Below are 16,056 nucleotides of genomic sequence, written 5' to 3' on the forward strand. Positions count from 1 at the left end.
GTGACGACCGGGGCGCTGAGGGTCGGGGGGCGTCCGAGCCTCGAGTGACGGCGAAACAAGGCCCCGGGGCGGGCGTTAACGGCGCCTAGCCGTGCGCAGCGGGCGCGGCCTCCCCGAGCTCCGCTCACAACCCGAGGCCCCGCCAGGGTGCTGAGGGGAGAGCGAGCAAGCCCACCCACAACCATAAAAATCTTCCAGCGATCCCTCCCAAAAGCCAGTCCCAGAGGCTGTCCAGACCGCCCGGTCCCGCCCCCGGGCGGCCGGAGCCCCCCGCCACCGCCCGCCGGGGCAGGAAGAGGCGGGACGGGCTTCGCTGGGCGCCGGTGGGGCCGCGCCGACATGTCGCAGCCGGGCCCGGGCGGGCCGACCTCAGGCGCCGCGGCGGTAAGTGGGGAGGGGGTGGCGGGGGGGGAGCAGCCGCGGCGCCGGACCCCGACCCGTCTGGTGTCCACCGGCCCTCCCCGGGTGCCCCCCGGCCGCTCCCCAGCCCCACGGGCACCGCCCTGCCCCGGGGCCCGGCGGCGGGCGGGGCGCGGCCGGGGCGGCCCCAGGCTCGGGGCGGCGGGCGGGGCGCGGCCGGTGCGGAGCCGAGGCGAGGCGAGCCGGGCGGCGGGGAGCAGCGGCAGCGCCATGGCTTTTGCTCGGTGGTGGTACGCCATGGTAAATACGGGGCAGGGGGCTCGGGGCCGCCGGGGACCCCCGGTGCACCCCGGTTTGGGAGGAGCAGGGGGCGGCGAGTGGAGGCTGGTGGGCGCCCGTGCTGCGCCTGGCGACACCCGTTGAGAAACGGGCGTTGTACGGGCGTAGCTCCCCAAATCCTCCCTGCCCTGTGCGTAAGCGGCGCTGGAAAAGGGGCTTTTCATGCTGCTGGCTGTTTTCGTAATCCTATGAATAATGATCACGGTGTGCCACCCGATCAAATCTCGGCGATTAGTGCTTGGCAGCATAAGGCAGAGCTTACGTCGGACTGTTTCTGCTTGCGGAAGGAACTGTGGTGCGTGTCTTTTTTCAGAAACATGCTCTTAACTGCAGGTACGTCATGGAGGTGCCAGGAATAGTTTTCGCTTGTCAGATACTCCTGAGTAAACCACAGCACTCTGATGGCTCTTTGTGGTTTAGTTCAGCTTGGGTCACTGCTCATTAGTGTGATGGATCCTGTAATTGCTTTAAAAAGTCTTTTAACTTATTTATTAATTATTACTCATATTTATTATTATTACTCATATGAGGAAACAGTTGGTCTTTCAATGGAGTGGCGAACAAAAAAACAGCACTCTTAAAGTTTTAAAGAAAGTATGTGTCATGTAAGGTAACTTCCAGACAAAACATCAGTTTATTTCCTGAACATTTAAAGAGGTAAAAGGAATCCATTTGATTTCTGATTGTAGTTTTAAACTGATCAAAGTAGATTATGTGATTAGTAGGTTATGTGATTAGTAATGTTTTCAAGTGTCATCCATTGCATTAAGTCAAATCGGTTCAGTGTGGTGAAGCTAAGGCAGGGTCAGAAGTAGGGAAGTTTGGGAATAGCTGCATTAAGTGATGGCAGGAACATTAAAGGCCTCTGTAGTCATGGCCTCTTGAATCCAGGGTACAAAAAGATACCAGGACAACCTTGCTACCTTTGCTCAGGTAAGGAAGCCACTCCTCCACATGCTGTGTGGGAAGTCAGCACTCATAGCTACTGGCACCAGAATGTCACTGGCTGTCCTCTGCATGAGACTGGTGTTCTCCTGTGTTCTCTGTACGTCTGTCACACAGGGCAGTTTCTGCCTGCAAGGCTAACGATTGAAAGATGGTCTAAAAGATGAGGAAGTGGAAGAGAGAAACGGACACAAAAGAGATTCAATGCTTGTTTTACCTTTTTTTTTTTTTTTTTTTCCTGGATGGTGTGTGTAAAGCAGAATGTAATGACTGTAAGGAGAATATATCTTTCACCTGTCCGTTCCATTCATTTCTCAATTCTTGAGTGTAGCTCCCTGATGCATCTTTCCAACTGGCAGTTTTCTTAACAGCATCAAAGATATGTCTGTTTCCCAATTATAATTGGAACCAATGGTCAGATTCCTATCAGCATTAGGTGATTGTCTTCTCTAATACCCATAAGGCAAAATTAGTTGATTTCAGCTGAGAGTGTTGCAAATAGACTTCCCTTCTTACCCAGTTACTACATGTGTCGTCACTACAGTCCTCTGAGATGCTGTGCAACATCTTTGAACCGAAGGGACTCCTGGGGTTTAGAAGGAATGTCTTGAAGCAAGACCTTTAGCTGAGTTCTGATTTTTGCAAGTGCAGGCTGAGAATGCAGTTATGCCTTCAGTTATTATTATTTTGCTTGGTGCTTTTTGCTTAGGTCAGTTACTTTATGGCTTATGAATGCCCTTTGAGTTGGAAGATAAAGGTGTGTCTATGAAACAATAGCGTTATGGTGCTTTTGTGCACCACAGAGCGTGATGAAGATCTCAGGGTAAACTTTGTTGCTCATGTTACTTCTTCATTTATTTTGACATAGATTTTTTTTTTTTAAAGATGTTGTGATTATGAATGTTGTCCTCAGGCAGTAAAGTTGTAAAATATTTTGAACCACTTTATTTTTCCAACAACTATAAGGAAGTGTTATTAAGTTATCTGGTTAAATTTAAAATCTAACTTAGGTTGTATCTTAGCTATTTTCTTATCGTGGAGCAGGAGCTGCTGCTGCCTACTAGCTTGGTTACAGATATGTTTCTACTGTGTACATACACTTCTTTGGCATTGTAAGAAAAGATGAGCAGGGAAAAAGGACAAAAAGCTCAAAGAAAAAGCAATCTCTCTCACCTATAAAGGGATGTAAAGGAGCAAGTCATGCATACCTTCCCAGAACAACTTAGCTTGCTAAGCAAATTGATTTATTTATTAATTTATTTAGGCTAGAAGATTGGAAGCTTGGAAATACGGACAGACAGGAGCTGTTGAAGGGAATTTTTAAAATAGGGTCCCTTCTCATATCTTAAGAATGAGCTCTTTAAGGAACCAGTGTGATCTTCCTAGAAAGTATATTAGAAAGTTGTACATAACTAGGCTACCTCCTCAGGATGGCAGGTGAGTGAGGTAATACTTCCATACACTGTTTGATTATTGGAGACCATCAGCACTTCATCTGTACACAGTGCATGACTCCAAGTGACTGGATAAAAATTACTTTGGTTGGCTTACGTCCATATGTGCTTTGTTCCAAGTGTTAAACTAAACAGTATTTGGATTTTAAGTCAAAGCCTCAGTATTGTAGATGTTGTTAGACATAGTCTTCTGGTGGGAAGACTGCAAGCACCTTGCCTCTGTCTGACTTGAGCTGAGGGGTGCCAGAGTTGTGGTCCTTGTCCTCTCTGGCCAGTGAAGCTGCACTGGTGTCCCTCAGGGATGTGGAACTGATCTGCTTGAGGGGTGGCTGAGGGAATCCTGCTGGCCCTCTTGTCCTGTCCTTTACCTCCCCTCAGGTGGTCTATGGGGACCACAGACCGCTGTACATGACAGCCTGGTCAGGTGTTGGGAAAACAGCTCTGACAGCTGAGAGGGGATGCTCTGAGCTCCAGACGGCTGCTGGGACACACTGTAGCAGTGCAGGGACTGGTGCCTTATTGATGCTATGGTCCCATCCGGCACAGGTTTCCTCGGTGTGAAGATGAGGAAATGGCATTAGGGAGGAAGGGTAGGACCTAATTTGTCACTGGGCAAAGTCTGCTGTACTCGGTAGGAATTAGGTAAGGTTCCTGCTCTCTGTGACTTGAAAAGTTTAAAATAGATTAAAAAAAAATGAATAGTCCAGACTTGAGTTGGTGTTACTGTTTTTAAAGCTGTGTCCAAACCAGAGGAAACAAACCAATGAAAACAACAAAATATGTGCAATGTACAGGAAGGCGTGCTTGCTTTCTTGGCCAACCTCCATGACAATAATTAGGATCCCACTGGGATGCCAACGAAGCCTAGCATTCCATGAAGTATGCTTTCACAATTGTACGCAAGTTAGATGTTTTCTGTGTTAGTAACAGTAAGGGCTGCAGGGGGACTCAGCTTCTAACGTGCTGTGGCGAAGGGTCTGGAGGGGAAGATGAGGAGCAGCTGAGGTCCCTTGATTTGTTCAACCCAGCGGAGAGCAGGCTGAGGGGAGGCCTCATGGCGGCCTGCAGCTCCCTCATGAGGGGAGCAGAGGGGCAGGCACTGAGCTCTGCTCCCTGGGGACAGCGACAGGACCCGAGGGAACGGCATGGAGCTGGGACAGGGGAGGGTCAGGCTGCCTGTTAGGGAAAGGTTCTGCACCCGGTCGGGCACTGGGACAGGCACCATCCTCAGGGATGTGGTCACAGCACCGAGCTCAATAAGCATTTTGGGCAACGCTCTCAGATACAGGGTTTGGTTTTGGGTGGTCCTGTGTGCAGTCTTGAGTTGGACTCAATGACCCTTGTGGGTCCCTTCCAACCTGGGATATTCTGTGATCTTATAATGATATGCTGAGCATATCCGTTTAGGAACAGAGCCTAGTCTACCCTAAGAAGCTTTGCTGGGCAACAGAACTAGGTCCCAAGCCTTACAGCCGTGTTGCCTCTGGAGTCACCATTTTGTCAGTGAAAGCATGCTTACTGACATTGCTTTTATGGGTGTGCACGTTGCCTGTGTGTCGCATGCTTTTGCTGTAGCAATAAAAAGCGCAGATAACTAGGTTAATTGTGCCTGTACTGAAAGCACTATTATGGGGCTGTGAATCAATTCACCTGTAACCTGAAAAGACAGCCTAAGTGGTTTGTTTTTCCACTGACGAGGCAAATTTGGAGTATGAGAGTAGTACTTCCATTTTAAAAACTTGTCAAGTGAAGCCCAAACTCATTTTAAAGTCTTTAATTATTGGGGGTTGTTTAAAACAATTCATGAAATTTTTGTTTTGTGCTACCAAAATAGAAACAGTTAAGAGACATGATGCTTTTTTTTTCTAGTTGTATTTGTTCATTCAGCTCTAGTGTTTCCCAAACCTTTTTGCTGAAGTGCTTGAATACATTCCAGTTGAAGATAGTGTAGTGATACATGGATCATTACTTTCTCCCTGTAGCCATGTAAAGAAAAAGCTGTAGGAACTCATTACTTCAGTGGTTTAGAAAACTTCACCCTCCTGCTGCTCAGTCTTAGAACCAGGAAGTAATAAATGTTTCTGAACTCATCTCCTCTCTTTACATAACAAAACCAAACAGATGTGAATCTTCATTCTCAGATGTCTGAGTTGTTGTAGGAAGCTATACTAACAGAGATATTAGATAATAGCTTTATTATCTTGCTTTTTACATTCATGGGAAAAGATCTTGCTTTTTACATTAATTTTATTCTGAGATTAAGCAAAGAATTTTTTTGAGGGGCCATACTCGCCATTTTCAGAGATGCACACAGTAAAGGTTGTTCTGAATAGAATGTACTTGCTGAGTAAACTGTCATTTTGTCTATTGCCACATGTGGGGAACAAATGGGATCACATGTCAAGTTAGATGAAAACAAGAAGTTTAATGTCTTGGATGGAATGAAAGATACAGTAGGATTGAGAAGGAACTGATGTGCACCTGTGGCTGAAACGTAACAGAGATTTTATGTACCAACATATGAATCTTAGAAGTTGTAGTAACAGATTTCTCCCATGTTAGGAGGTCTGGGCATCGTGAGCATTTGAGTGGTTCTGAGGAAAGTTCAGGTGTTGGAGTAGATGGTGATGATGGGACATGCAGTGTTGGTCTATCAGAGAGAGCTGTTCTATTTCTACTGAAGCCAGTGGGACTCGACAGCATTACTGAAGAAATTACTGAGAGCACTGTGCTAATCAAGAATGAGTGATTGTATGAATGATGGTATCTTCCAGAACTTTTCACAGGAACAGTCATGTTTAAATGTTCTGCCACGAAGGTCATTTCTTTTCAACAGATTTTACTTGAAGTTATCCAGCAAGTCATTTAGAAATCCTGTCCATTAGCAAGAAGGGAAAGGGAAACTCCGTGTTCCATTCTGTCATATTGTGGTGGATGAAAGCAATCATACGTGCACTAAGATATTTCGGACTTTCTCTGCATAGAAAATATAATTTAAGATCTTAATATTTACACATCTGTTTTTTCTACTTACAGCAAGGTGACAAGAAGGCAAGTGAAGCTTCTTCCAAATCAGGACAGAAAAAGGCAGAAATGACAGAGGTAAAATCAACTGTTCAAATATATTGACAAGAAAAGTTTGGTAATGCATTTCCTCTGGTACAAATTTTTAAAAAAGTGGTAGTTTTCAGATAAATAACTGGTGACTGTAGTCACACATAATTAACTCCATGAATGCATAGTTTTTTCTTGCGCTGATGAGCAGCCTAATGGAAATATTTCTTTGCTGTCTTCTCCTTTCATAAATACTTCATGCTATTTTCAGTGGAAATTATCTCAGTGGATTTGTCTATTTTGCAGTGTAGGTACACTTTGGTATGCATCTGATGGCTTTGGCTTTTTGATTGTCCAGAAGCAGGGATGAAGCAGAGTGCACTGTGGCTCTTCCAGCCTTGTCTGTATCCTGGATTATCTTTCAAAGGGAAGATTCATACACAAATTTTGCACATCTGGACCATATCCTGACGTTGTTACAAATGTGCTCAGTGCTGTATTTTCCAGAAATACTTGTTTTTGGAGATGATGCTTCTTCAGGAATGGATATTTAGTGGTCAAAAGTCCATGACAGGCTGTAAGGTTGAGTTTACAGCAGGCAATTTTATAGTCTGATCAGCCAGTGTTAAAAAGCAGAACCCATGTGCGTTGTGGACAGTGTTAGGAACAAGGTCACCCTTCTTGCAGCCTCCAAAGCTGTGAGCCATGCAGAGAGAGTGTGCTACAGTGAGTCATGCTGGTAATGCAGTTGAAGTAGTAATTCAGAACCTTTGTACTATTTTTCCAAGAGTTTGCAATGCTATGTTTTTGTTTAAAAGATGGAGAATATTCCTGTAGTCTTCAGTTTTTGAAGCAGAGACTTGTAATGTGTCTGTAGATAGCTGTGGATGCCCATAAATAGAATGAGTTTGTTCATCTTGCTCCTAGAAGAGCTTATATAAATGATACACAGGATAAAAATGGTAAGGAAATGTTATGATATTTGAAAAGCTCATATTCATATTGAAGGGCAATTTTTAAAGCCCATCTACTCATTGCTTGGCTAAAATTAATAAAAAATGACCTTGTCTTTCACATTTTTAAGGTATGCAGTTCTCAAGAAGTAAGAGATAATGAGTAAGGCTTTGAAAAATAAAGTAATAAAAGGTCTGACATTGGTTTGAATAGGAGATGCTAGGTAGCCAAAACATCAAGGAGAATTCAAAATGAGTACCATCAGGGTGTAGAATAGCCTTTCTTCTGAAGCCCTTCATTCTTGGTGGCTTAAAAGTAGACTGAGAAAAGCTCAGCAGGTTTACTGTACATAGAAACCTACTTTGGTAAGACCCTCTTGCACAGAGGGGTGGTGTTGAGACACAGGGCTAGAATTGCCTTACTTAAGGCTATCCTACTGCTCAGTAGGAGAGAAGAGAAACCAGATCAGCGTGTACTAGGCTGGCGCAAGCAGCTGTATGATAAACAGCTTCCTCAAAGCCCAAAGGGAAAGCCATGAACATAAACACAGCGAAATATGGAGCCTGCTTTTCTTCCTGCATGGTATCAGTAGCCTAGCTGGTGGCAGTAGGCTACGTCTACTCCTCCCCTACAAATTAATCTTTTACAGTCCATTTTCTACTGCACTGAAGAGGCTGATGCTGGATTCACACAGCTAATGTATGCCAATGGACTGACAGGAAGAAACAGCGAGGAAGTGAATCAAGTGTCTGTTTCCAGCAACCTCCATTCTGCTTGATGGCTGTCTTGCCTGGGAAGTAGCTAAGCATGGTCCTTCCCAAGGGTCCATGCTAAATGTAGTCTGTTTAGTTTCTGAAAATAAAAACTAAGATGTGGCCTTAGGCAACATGCCCATTTTACTTGAACCCTGGTCCTTCATGGCAGCCAATGATAGTTACTTGGAAGTACATTGTTTGCACTAATATTCGGTGCTATTTTGACTAGCAGGCAGAGAAATGTGATGAAACTATTTGGTAAGGATAAGACTGATATCCTGCTCTACAGGGCCATGTTCCACTTGGAAGGATTGATCTTGTCTGTTTCTTTATTCTGTGTACGTTATCAAAGGAAAGACGCCTTCATACTGACATCCAGTTGCCTCATTTCGGTGGTGTTACTTAAGCTTCAGGTCAAGATGGAGGGAATCTGCTTACCATGGAAGTGGTCAACTCTAGGTTGAAATACGTATCATTTGTTGGTCTAACAATGAACTACAGAATGTGTAGTTGTATACAGTGTCTTGTACAGATACACAAAAGACTTGCTGGAGGGACAGAGCTGGAAAGTTCAGGTGTGTTAGAATATGTAAGTGAAAGGAGATATAGGTAGCTCTTTATCAACATGGTCCAAAGTCAATGTGTTCATGTGTAGTGGTTGTATTGGGCACTGTTCATGGACAAAGATTCAAGTCACAGGGCATATTCCTGAACTCTTTATGTCTTGTTTTTCGGAACCTTTAATTTGTTAAATTCTCATTCTAAGAGAATCAGACACTTGAGAATCTAAATCAGCTTTAATGAAATGTTTTCATTGCTTGCAGTGGGTAGAAATTGGCATAAAAGAAATGCTCATTGTTGGAAGTGGTGGTTGCTCATGCATGTGATGCTGTTTCACGTGCTTGCAGCTGGGGTGTATCTGTCATGCACCAGAAATGAATGATGCGGTCCCATGTTCCCATATCCATCCTTCTGTTTTCTCACTGCGTGAAAACTTAGGACATTACAATTTGCATTATGCCATTGCAAAGTGTATAGCAAATTTCCTTTCTTCTCCTTTCCTCCTGATGTTTCAAGCCTTTTGCAGTTTTGGATGTGAAGTTTTAGCATGTGAGAGGCAACTGATGTAGTTTTCCTCTACCTCTTGATATCATCTTCGCTTTGCATGTGCTTTTCCACCAGTTTCACATCCCTGACTGCATACAAAATCCAAAGTGTATTAGTGTTATAGCTGTTCTTGGATGCTAGAAGATAAATGGGTCAAGGGAAGATAGGACAAATTCACTGCAGAGTAGCCCAGGAAAGTTTATAAAATACACTGCAATTGAAATCACTGGGACATACATTGAGTCTGTTGTTCTCTGAGAGTATATTTAGAAGGTCTATCAGCATATGTCTGACCTATTTTACGTCACTGTTTTTGTTTTCTTTTGTACCCACTGTTGGCTACTGCGAAAGAGAGGGAAATGGGTTTTGTGAAGCTTTGGCCAAACTCAGCAAGGCAGGTCTTGTGACCATGCAACTCCCTGTAAGACGCTGTCATGTTCCTGAACACTATGTTCAGTATTGCCCTTTCAAAGGGCTGCTAGTGGGGGTGAAGGGTTAGCAGAAGAGGGAAACTCTTTTTATGGGAATCTGGGCTAATCTGATTCCAGCACAAGTCCTAATCCTGTCCTAAACTGCTATGAAGCATTCCAAAGTGATAGGCAATCCGGTTACATTTGTGGGGTTCATGGTGAGGCTATTTGTGTTAGATACTGTATGGAGCTTTTCTTTTAATTATACTTAGACATGAGACATGGTAGATAACTTTGAAGTGTGGGCATTAAATACAGCAGTACTTGTAGACAGAACAAAGGCAGTAAGTTTAAATTCATCTGGTCGTGATTCAGATTAGCTAACTTCAGAAAAATTAAGTTATGTTATATTTAATAATACGTAAGTATGACATGGTCCTTTGCAGGTTGAAGTGTACTTTACTACATAATCATGTGTGTAAATCACAACTTTGCAGGCCAAACGCTCCCATTGTGTGCAACTGTGGTTTGAAATACACTTACTCTGTTTTGAATAGGCTTGTTCTTGTGCTATTAACTGCACAAAATCTGGAAAGAGCTCTTGTCTTCCTATTGTAGAGTGAAATACCACAGAGAGCTTCTCTATCAGTCTAAATATCTAGTCTGTGCAGCACTGCTGTCTGAATGTAAAAATGAAGTATTAAAACATATTACCCTTTTTTTCCTTTTAGGAATTTGAGGCCCCAGATGAGTGTGGACATATTTTAACAGAGATGGTGTGAAACGATCCTTCCTAACACATCCTGCCATTTCAAGCCATGCTTTCAAGCAGTGTAGACAAAGCATATGCTGCTTGTTTAAGTTCATCTTTCTTCACTCAGCAGGAAATACATTCTTTATTTTGAGAGAATGATAATGATAACTGGCTTTGAAACATTACTGTTCTTATAGAATTGATTCTTTACTCAACACCAGGATTTCTGTGATGGTTTTTAATCCTGTTGCTTGTGACACAGATTCCTTATCCAAGACAAGCATTAGAGTTAGCTGGAATTCAGGAGGGCAATTCAGATAAATGCACTATGACCGGTAAAGTTTGTTAGGGTGCCCACTGTTGATTAAAATTATGAGGGTTCGTAGGTGACTTTAATTAGAACATTTGTAAGATTTCTTTCAACTTCGGTAACAAATTATTTAAACTGCATTGTTTCATTTTTTTTCCCCAGAGTTTAAATGCTTCTTAGAACACCAAATACAGTGCTTTCAAGACTTCAGAATGCAGTTTAGCTTTAGCAGTATGCTAGTTTTCTGATAATATTCCTGATAGTCTGTGTAATGGAAGAAACACAGGCAATCAATACAGTGATGCAGTATCTTTGGCATCATTCAAGGAGTTCAGGGTGAAAACTCAACCATCTTTAAAAATGAAAACAATCAGTAAACGAAATGATCAGTGTTGTTTTTTTTAAAGTTACATTTATGTACTGTTATAGATGTGTTCAAATTTTAGAAGCCACTGTAGATGAGATCTCTCTGTTCCTTGAGTAATGGTTAATGGGAGAAGGTGATCTCTCCATGGGGAGGTGTGGCTCTCCAGTGGATCCCAGAAGGAAGCTACATGCCACCACCTCCTTTTGGTGAGGGGAGTGCCTGCCTTTAAGTGCCCTCGGAAGGCTGGCACTCTGCCCAGCGCTGAACCTCAGGGCCGTCTGGTGGCCTGAGGGGAATAAGGTATATCTGATCAATCCTATGTAGAGAAGTGGAGTGGTTTGGGAGAATAAAGTACTACTTTGTTTGCCTGTTTTTTTTTTTTTTTTTTCCTGTGCTTAATATGCAAAAAGTGGTTAAAAAATCAAATCATTCTAGTTAAGTTTTGATATTACTTTAGAGCTGTTATGAATCGAGACTCCTCCCATCTTAGGAAGAAATAGTGATTTTTGCTCATGTAAGTCGTGAATCAAAGATTGAAAATTGTAGGCTGAATTACTGCTCAGGGTTGTTAAAAGCATTTCCTGAAAAGAGATTGCATATTCTTTCCTCCTGTGATGATTTTTTCATAAAAGAAAACTACACTTGTATGGGAAAACTTGCATATCAAAGGGATATGTATTTCATCTCTGCTTTATTAAACATGGGGCAATTAAGATTGTTTCAGAACAAAATCAGTGTTATGTCTTTTTTTGAATCTGTTGCAAATAATGAAGAGTAGACTGTAAGTATCTGTATGCCACACATGTATGGCTTTCTTTCTTTCATACACAGCTCTGTATAGGCTGCTGATTCTTCTAATTTGTTTTGGAAAGAAGGTGTGCTTTGATAATTTGCTAGGTCTGTTGTTGCCAGGTTGGAAAATGAGGTCTGAGTACAGCTGCAAGGTGATTCTGTAGCTGACCGGGTCTGAGACTGCCACAGGAAAAAAATACTCTCCTGCCTCAAGGAGGGGGAGAAGATGGGAACAGCATTGACGGATTTGGCAATAAAGGGCGTTGGAGCTGGTGTGCCTGGAGGGAGCGTTGTCCTTCCCAGTATCTTTCCCATGCACAGTCGTTATTTTAATAAGCCTAGGAGGATAAACCTACTAGCTTGATGTTGCCATTTTTGTCCCCTTTTAGAAATGTCTTAAGGAGTAGATAGCAAAGAGGTTGGTTTTGAAAGATGGCCCTAGGAACTAAAAAGTATTACTCAGCCTTTCATGTTCTGTATTCAGCAGAGGATAGAAATCTGGTGGTGTGTAAATTTCCATGTAGCTTATCTCCAGGTAGCCTTTCTTATTCAACAGCAGAAAATGTATCTTCTTCTTTTCCTCTCTCTCCCACCGTTATTACTGTTCCACTTGCCATGAAACAGAGAAATGTTAGCATTAGCCATTCTACCTTTTTTTTTTTAACACTGTTTAATTGATTAATATAAGTTGATCATCGGAACAAGGGTTTATTTCAGTCTAAATATAGACTTCTCACTATTTCTAGTTTGGACTTGATGGGGGGAAAAAAGAAAGGGCAAGGCTTGTGCCTGACATTTTTTAATTTTTTGGCGATGGTGGTAGGTGTTATAAAAGGTTCTTCACACACCTGTACTTGTGGGTTTTCAGTTATGCTAGGTACATACTAACCAAATTAAGTTCTGAACACCACGAACCATGAAGTCCTGAAGCAAGGACTGCAATTTCAGCTGAGCTTGAGGTGCGAGTAGAGAACTGTGGTTCTGAGGACATAAGCAGAATCCTGATTGCTCTTTAGATGTCTGTTCTTCTTGAGAAGATGTTTTTGAGAGTATCTGTAGGCACCCCTGGTCTGTGGAGTCATCTACTCGATTGGTGTGTGTGGGGGGACCACCCACCGGTCTGTGCTGGGCGCTAGCAGCTGGGCAGGCGAGGTCCTGGCCAGAGCTGCTGGAGGAGGCAGCCACGTCCTTGCACTCTTTTAAGGGGGGAAGTCACCATTGCTCTTGTTTTTTGTGACACACTGTGAAGTCTTACTTGAGTGTCGTCGTTTTCAGCGTGACCAGTACTAAGTATGGAATCTTTAAGGTAAATATTCTCCTGTATGTCAGGGTCTGTACTGTTGGGCCAGATTTTCGTGATGTTAGTCTATGTAAATGGCCACAAAATACCACGGTCTGACTGGAGGTTGACAGAGGAATGTGCAGCTTTATTTATGTGAGATGCTTTCCTGTTTTTTTGGAGCTAAATTACAAGAACGTGATGTGGAAATGACCTTAGTACAAAAGACTCTGAGACTACAATCTGTTGCAGTAGCTATTGTAGGATCATTTGGAAAGTGTGTTTCTGAATTTGAATGCAAGTTTGCCAGTAGGGTCTCTGAGCCATTGTTCTGCAGACTTCTCTCCTGTAGAGAATAATCAGTGTGATCTTGAGCTTCTGCTTGTCAGAGAAAATGGTGAGGTCTTACCCATCTGTTGCCTCCAAAGACCTTATGCTTTTTGCTGTGTTTATTACTAATGATCGATTCTTCTAGTCTTTACTATGTATGATGTTAGGTAGTTGCCGAGTTGTTCCAGCAGTACTTAGGGGTCCTTGCTAAATAACAGTCCTGCATTAACGGAAAAATGGAGGTTCAAAGGGGATGTCCTATTTTGTTTCTGTTGCAAGTTTATTAATTAGCTAGGAAAGCCATTGTTTTGCTCTCACTTACGTATCTCTACTTCCCTGCCTGAGGTATAATATCAACCTTCAGTGTCACTATTCAAGTTATTTCTGTACAGTGGTAGCATACCCATCTTATTTTAATTGATACTTGTCATTAAAGTCTTACTCATAAATTGTCCCTGCTTGTATGTATGGCTACTGTTGGTTTAACTCTTAGTTAAAATGAGTTGCTCTGCCACAGGAAATAGCATAGACTTACGTTTATTCCATGAAATAGTACTAGAGTACTCAGCCTATTCTGTGCTGGGCAAAGCCATCTGAAATAAGTCCACATGAATTAAAGTTACATAGGATAACTTACTTTTTGGATGACTCACCTTTTTAAAATGTTGTGATGGACATTTTTTTAGTATATAACTTTTAATACTATTTTTGAGTATACGGTTTTACTTGGCTTTTCTTTTTCTTCATCAATGTTTCTGTTGTTTATTATGTTTCTTTCATTTATTTTGCAGAAGAGTTCAACAAGTGCTAATGTCACTCAGCCCCCCAGAGGACAGACAAGTGGAGCACCTTCTACTGTCAAGGTAATGCATAGTGACTAAATGGTCTCTTTGAAAAGTGAAGCGAGTGTGATGTTAGTTCATCCCCTGCACTGGGATGGAAAACGGTTTGTGTTCGCCAGCATTTAGCATCACTAAGAGATGTTCTTTGTGTTTTGCTAGAAATTGTAGTGAATGAAAATAAGAGGAATACAAGTCAGCAAAAGGCAGGCGTTGGATATTTGAGGAAATAGACTTGGAAAGTGCCTTCCCTTTTAAGTGTGCTTAGCTAGTCTCATAGTTACTTTAAAAAAAGAAATCCAGTCCTGTTGATAGCAGTGGCAAACTTAATTTTACCATGGGGCTAGGATTCTTTTTTTTTCCACTCTTAAGTACTGTTTATGTGTTTGGATTTCATTTATTCAGCAGGAACAGAGAAAATCAAAACACTGATAACTTTCTTTGTTTTTGTAGCCCTTGGAGCAGTTCAGTTGTTCAGGAATTTAGTGTAAGGGACATTATAAAGACGAATGGCATATTGGAGTGCAGTTGGTACTCCGTGAAGAGAAGCAGGCTTTCTTAAACATGCTGAGGTCTTGCAAAATGTTCAAACAGGGAGTTGAGAATGCATTTTTTTAATAGTGGTCACACGTGAACTGATGGCTGTAGTTGGTGTTGTCACAGTTAGGTGTATATTCCATACCTGCAGCTGTCCTATCTTTTGGCTTATATTATCAGCAGCAAGTATTTCTGCAGCAACTATTTGAACAGCATTTTCCATTTTCTTAATGCTTTTTTAAAATAATACTCACCAAAGACACTGCTATGCTACCTAAATAATTATTTTCCTCTATTCAATAAACAGCAACATAAGAAAGGGACAACAGCATTTATATCCTTTCAGTGCTTTTGTCCGTCGCTAAAAGTATCCAGACATTTTTGCTGATTTTCTTTCTCTTCATCTTAGTTTGCCAGTGCCTTCTTCAATGTAGCAGTTCATGTGATAGCTCTACAGAGAGGGACTGTTTCTGGGTTGTTTAGCCTGGAGAAGAGGAATCTCTGAGGAGACCGTGTACCAGCCTGCCAGTACCCAAAGGGGGTACAGCAAAGCTGGGTAGGGACTCTTTGTCAGGGAGTGTAGGGATAGGACAAGGAGTAATGGCTTTAAACTAAAAGAGGATGGGTTTAAATTAGATATAAGGAGGAAATTCTTCCCTCTGAGGGTGGTGAGGCACCGCCACAGGCTGCCCAGAGGAGCTGTGCGTGCCCCGTCCCTGGAAGTGCTCAAGAGCAGGCTGGATGGGGCTTTGAGCAACCTGATCTAGTGGGAGGTGTCCCTGCCCATGGTAGGGGGGTGGGACTTGAGGGTTGATCTTGTAAGGTCCCTTCCAACCCAAACCATTTCGGGATTCTGTAAAACGTAATCTTTCTGAATAATAGTTGCTGCTGCATAATTCCATGAAAGCTCACATCTAATTTGCTAACTAGCATTTATGTATTTGTTTCTCTTTGTTTTATTTCTGTTGTAAGCATATCTTCTACAGCAAATGTGTACAGTACGATTCCTGTGATCCTATTGAGAGAAAGAACTAGAAAATAGTATACTGAAAAAAAAGTGACTAAAAGCAATTGCCAGATATTGCTTTATGTTATTAGCTTATGAGGCTATGTATTTTCTTCAGTACTGTATGCTCCTCTGGTTTCTGAGATGTTCCAAAATATTCATTTGTGAGGATTATGTACTGCGAAAATATTTACCTCATGCTATCATGATTGACTCTTAATCAATGGCTATTTTAAATTTAATCTTTTTCCTTCACAGTGGGCCATGACTACCTTTCTTCAGTTAGACTACACTTTATTTTAACGGTATCTTTTATTTTTTCCAGCTTCCTGACATCCTACAGTATTATTTAATATAGAGCAAGACCAGTTTATTGTTCTGTTCATGTAGTTTGTGTGACCTGTACTTTTTCTTTGTTAAATATCATTTGGCTAGCTGTATTCTTTTCCACACTTTTTTTTGTC

At 42.2% G+C, this 16,056-nt stretch overlaps 1 protein-coding gene across 3 annotated transcripts in view; it reads left to right on the forward strand.

Moving 5' to 3' along the window:
• The first annotated feature begins 228 nt into the window (after positions 1-228).
• Positions 229-16,056, forward strand: part of CAST (calpastatin) — a 65,670-nt gene continuing 49,842 nt past the window's right edge. Inside the window, exons 1-3 of one of the 3 annotated variants that reach the window (XM_040541743.1) lie at positions 229-384; positions 6,135-6,200; positions 14,002-14,073. In XM_040541743.1, coding sequence (XP_040397677.1) covers positions 340-384; positions 6,135-6,200; positions 14,002-14,073 — 183 coding nt within the window. In that variant the 5' untranslated portion in view covers positions 229-339. Of the gene's footprint in view, positions 385-542; positions 661-6,134; positions 6,201-14,001; positions 14,074-16,056 lie in introns of those variants that run through there. The other 2 variants (XM_040541745.1, XM_040541744.1) reach the window with 2 other exon arrangements.

This window comes from Cygnus olor, chromosome Z (assembly GCF_009769625.2).
Source record: "Cygnus olor isolate bCygOlo1 chromosome Z, bCygOlo1.pri.v2, whole genome shotgun sequence".
In the NCBI taxonomy this organism is placed as follows: domain Eukaryota; kingdom Metazoa; phylum Chordata; class Aves; order Anseriformes; family Anatidae; genus Cygnus; species Cygnus olor.